Genomic DNA, 5,386 nt, shown 5'->3' on the forward strand with positions numbered 1-5,386 from the left:
CATCACACCCTAGCAAACGCACACCCGTCATTTAGGTCGAGTCTCCTATTGTATGATTCCATCAAACTATCCAAGTTGTACTATTAGACTTTTAATAATTGAACTTGTCCATCGCTATAGTTGATATTACAATTGGTAAAAATCAAAAAATGCTGGTAACGTGTTTCAGGCCGTTAACTAATAGTAGCTTATTAGGTATTATTAGCAGTTATAATTTTTTCGCCAGTTACTAAAAGTCGTGTTTACAATGAAAGTGTACTATTAGTATCTGGCGCCGAGTTAGGCCTGTTTCTAACAATAGGATTTAGTTTATGATATTAATTCTCTCATTTCATCATTAATTCTTTACTTTTGAATCAGTTCTACTCACATTTACGAATTCTTTATTTACTTTTAAATTGATAAAAAAATATATTTAAATACATACTTGTATTTTAGAGCAAGCATAATAACTATTTTGAATCAAATAGATGATAGAAAAGTAAAACAATTTTTGTTACTTTTAGAACAATTTATTTACAGGTTAATTTTCTTTACTTTTATAGTTTTTGCACACTTTAAATGAAAAAACTTTATAACACTTTTCTAATTTTCTTTTTTTAATTTAATGAAACAATAAAGTCTTACACATTCACAATTTCTTCGCACGTAGAATTAGTTACACGATGTACTATTAATCTACTCCCCCGTCTCAAAATTGTAGTCATATTTTTCAAATCGGGCGTTCCAAAATTATAGTCTTATTTTTATTTTGGCTATTAAGGTCCTCACTTTCTCATGTACTTTATTAATTAAAAATGCATTGAAAACACAACAAAACAAAACAAAAACGAGTGGAGTACTATAATCCACTTCCCCTTGTACTATATTTCTATTTTCCATGTATTTTATTCCATTTTTTTTTAATACAAAGCAATCATCATTTGTACTTTATTCTACTTTTCTATACACTCCGTACTATATTTCATTTTTCTTTAAACCCGTATTTTTGGTCAAACGGGACTATAAATATGGAATATTACACATTCAACAACAACGATTGAGATTGTGAGATCAAACACGATGTTGATCATTGTACTAGAGCTGACGTTCTTAATCCATTATCAACCAATAACGCAAGATGAAAAAGATTTTAAGAAAACCCAACAACACTGATTGCTTCATTGCTTACATTTCTAATCAACGACTCATGATATCATATTCGTTCGTCTACCTTTCTTATCAACTAAAACCCCCTCAAAACCCCAGCAAATTTTCCTACACCTGCATAATGCATGAAGAGGTTCTTGTTCAGCACACCCAACATTCACTCTCTTTCCTCCATAAAACACCTCATAGCTCAGAATCTCCATCCTCAAGCTCTAAAAAACTCACTTTTTCTATCCTCCCCCTCCCTCACTGACCAAACCTACGCCCTTTTCCTCAAATCCGGCCATGTTCTCGACACATTCCTGGCCACCTCAATTATCACCCATTTCTCAAAATCCGGCGACTTTTCTCGCTCCAATGGCTTCCTTCTCGACGCACACGGCGTCGACACCGTCGCTTTCAACGCTATGCTTTCTGGGTATGCGCAATTTCACCAATCATCTCCCTCTTTTGCTTTGTACAATAAATTGACATGTTATGGACTTAGCCCAGATAAGTATACTTTGAGCTCATTGATTAAATCATGTGACAATCTAGAGAAAATTAGGGTTTCCCATGTTATTTGTGTTAAATATGGGTTTAATTTAAATGGGTTTGTGGTTAGTGGGCTAATTCATAAGTATGGGAAAGGTGGGGATGTTGAATCAGCTGAGAAGTGTTTTGAGGAGTGTTTGGATTTGGATAGTGTTGTCTGGACTGCCATGATTAATGGGTATGTTTGGAATGGGGAATTTGAGAAGGGTAGACAGATTTTTATGGCGATGAGAGGGTTAGGGTTGGAATTGAATGAGTTTAGTTTGACTGCTGTAGTTGGGGCATTGAGGGAGGTCAGAGAAGGTGAGCAGATTCACGGGTTTTCTTTTAAATTTGGGTTAATTTTTGACGGTTCGCTTCATTTGAGTAATGTGGTGATGAATATGTATTCGAAGTGTGGGCATAGACTTGATGCTCTTAAGGTGTTCGACGAAATTCCTAACCCGGATGTTGTATCGTGGACTTCTCGGATTGGGGCTTCCCGCGATGGTGGTGAAGCTCTAGAAGCTTTAAAATTTATGCTGCTGAATAATGTGGCAGTGAATGAGCTTACCGTTGTTAATGTATTAACAATAATTGAGGAGCCTAGGTTGTTGATCGCTGGGAGGCAAGTGCATTCACTTTGCCACAAGGCTGGGTATTTGACAGTTTTATCAGTTAATAATGCTCTTATTTCCATGTATGGGAAGTGTAGAGAGATGGACGATGCTAGGCTTGTTTTCGATGAATTGGATTTTTATGATCCTATATCTTGGAATTCTTTGATTGGGGGGTATTCTGATAATGGATTACTTAGTGCAGTACTCTGTATATTCCATCAAATGCGTGATCTTGGTGTTCAACACGATCTGTACACCCTTGCTAGTGTTCTAGGAGCAGTTACAGGTCCTCAATTTGTTGATCTTGTGATGCAAATCCATTCCCACATTATAAAGTCTGGATTAGTATCTGATGACTCAATGATTTCTTGTTTGATATCTTCATATGGTAAATGCTCTTGCTTGGACCACGCGAAGAAGGTATTATCTTCAACACAAGAGGTTAATATTGGGCATCTCCAAGTAATGGCTGCCACTGCTGTCACTGCAGGATATCCTGCTGATGCCGTGGAATGCTTCAAATCTGCAATGAACTTGTGGTCTGAAATGAATGGTACTACTTTAAGTCTAATATTCAAAGCTTGTAGCTCTTTGACAAATCTGGGACAAGGAAAGGCTATTCATTGTCTGGCTTTGAAAGCTGGACTGGGAAGTGATAGGTTTGTTGAGACTGCTATTGTTGATTTTTATTGCAAGTGTGGAAGCATTGCTGATGCAAGGAACATATTTGTGGATGTCTCTAGCCATAATTTGGCTGCATGGAATGCTATGATTATGGGCTTTGCTCAGCATGGTTGTTATAATGAAGTCCTTTCCCTGTTTCAAAGGATGACTGAACTAGGTATCAAGCCTGACGAGATAACATATCTTGGAATCCTTCAATCATGCTGTCATGCTGGGCTAGTGAATGAAGCTAACATTCATCTAAATTCCATGTCCGAGCTTCATGGACTTCTCCCGTGTCTAGAACACTATGCTACTATGATTGACTTGCTAGGCCGAGTTGGCCTTTTAAAAGAAGCAAGGCTTGTCATTGAGAAATTGCCTGTAACCCCTGATGCTCAAGTGTGGCAGAGTCTGCTGTCAGCCTGCCATAACTCTGGTAACCTGGAAATTGGAGAAGTTGCAGCAAAGGAACTTCTTAAATTGCAGCCTGAAAATGATTCTGCATACATTCTTCTGTCAAATCTTTATGCCAGAGCACATGATTGGGATGCTGTGAGAAGACTGAGAAGGGAAATGAAAGATAAATTCATTTACAAGGAACCTGGTTCTAGTTGGATTGAAGCTGGGGGATCTGTCTACCACTTTCTGGCTGAGGATACTTCTCATCCGGAGAATGAAAAGATCTACTTTTATCTACAAAGCATTGCCCAGCAAATGCTACCTTTATCAGAAGTAACCGAAGATTCCTTTGTCTGCATGGATGGTTGGTGACTTGTCGAGGACTTGAGGGTATAGTGTCATACTGTATATAATTTATGCTTTTGACATCTATGAAAAATGCCTTAAGATGCAAATTAGTTGATTACATTCATTGTTTTGAAACAGTTATCATGATAATGCTTATGAGAAAAATCTATCTATTTAAGTTATACTCCATATCAGGTCAGCATGGCTTGAATAATTCTTGCGTTGTGTGGTGCTTGATTGCTCCCACTCAAAACTCCACCCCATTTCTCTCCTTTGCCTAAACAATTGCTGAATTTCTGCGCTAGTCATACGCATCTGAAGCAAGATTTTCTTTTCTTTGTGCTGCTTGAAACAGGGAGATCTGCTTTGATGCTTTAGATATTGTTGATAACATTTGAGCTTGATACACAATTTACTTTGCTATTTCTATGGTTTTCCCATGAGTTTTAGTCTAGACTAAGTTAGAGGGAAACTGCTTGTGTGAACCTCCCTAGACTTTTCTAGTAGGTACGTAGTAATTGTTGTTTGTTAGTAATTTGGTTTTTGTATACTCTGCTCGTGCAAGTAAGGTGTAAATCCAGTGAGGATTTACCAAATTACTAGTTGATTGAAGCCATAGTACATCATACTTCTTTACTCTCCTAGCTAAGTGTCCTGGTGACTGGGCTTTTCCTATTATAGGTTCTGAAGCTACTGTCGGGGGAATAGGACAGGATAATATCCTTGTGTAGTACAGAATTACAGAGTCACAATCAATGAATTTTCTGGGCAGCATGCATCAAGAGTTAATAGTATAGAAAGTAGTTGGTACGAGTATGTGGCCTACACAAGTAAATTACTAGCCATACCTAATTACTTCTACATTCTACAGGACTGATAAAAGTGTTATCGGGAAGCAGTTTTTAGGACCACTGCTGTTTTTTTTTTTGTCTTTTTTATTACTATTAGTGTTAGTATTAGCATAATTACTTCGTATATTTTAAAGTTTCACACATGTGCAAGTTAATCGTACAGAAGACAAGGCCTTAATGGTGGTTTGGTGAAATCTTTCTTTTCTACATCTGAGCTGTCATTCAGATAAATCATATACGAGGACCTTCCTGAAGGGTAAATTGTTATCTTGTCCTACCACAGATATGTTTCTTTCTCATTTATGGCCATCTTTACTACGCTGCATTTCATATACATAATACTAACAGAACAACATTGTGGAGTAATAACTAGTCGCACAATTTATGTTGATGCTTTATATTCAGAGTTGATTTCTTTGTGTTAGAAGCTTTTAGATTTTGAGTCAGAGTTGACTTCTTTGTGTTAGAAGCTATTAGATTTTGATAACATACAGCTATTTATTGGACGAAACACTTATTGGTGATGCATAAATAGGACTTTCTTCTGAAAATAGATGGTCTGATGGTCAAAGTATTCATAAATTTCAGTCCTTTGGAGAAAGTTGAGAACTTGAGATTGAGCACAAATAATCGATCTGTAGTACAAAGCTGTAGATAAATGTCTGGGCTTAGAGTAGAATCATTTGCTTGACTATTCTTTGTTATGCTTGGTCATGAAGGGATTTTGTCCTTAAGCAAATAGGAAAGATGTATAATTAAAGGTATCATGGCATTTGAATATTGATATTGTAATACCTTGATACTTAATTGACTTACCCCCATCAGGACTAAAACCCATCA

The 5,386-nt window shown here is 36.8% G+C and overlaps 1 protein-coding gene across 1 annotated transcript; it reads left to right on the plus strand.

The window, feature by feature from the left end:
* The first annotated feature begins 1,134 nt into the window (after positions 1–1,134).
* On the plus strand, positions 1,135–3,877 carry LOC110784938 (putative pentatricopeptide repeat-containing protein At3g25970). Its single transcript, XM_021989375.2, has one exon. The coding sequence runs from the start codon at positions 1,275–1,277 to the stop codon at positions 3,717–3,719; it is 2,445 nt and encodes an 814-aa protein (XP_021845067.1). The 5' UTR covers positions 1,135–1,274; the 3' UTR covers positions 3,720–3,877.
* Positions 3,878–5,386: the final 1,509 nt, after the last annotated feature.

Source organism: Spinacia oleracea, chromosome 6, assembly GCF_020520425.1.
Source record: "Spinacia oleracea cultivar Varoflay chromosome 6, BTI_SOV_V1, whole genome shotgun sequence".
NCBI lineage: Eukaryota > Viridiplantae > Streptophyta > Magnoliopsida > Caryophyllales > Amaranthaceae > Spinacia > Spinacia oleracea.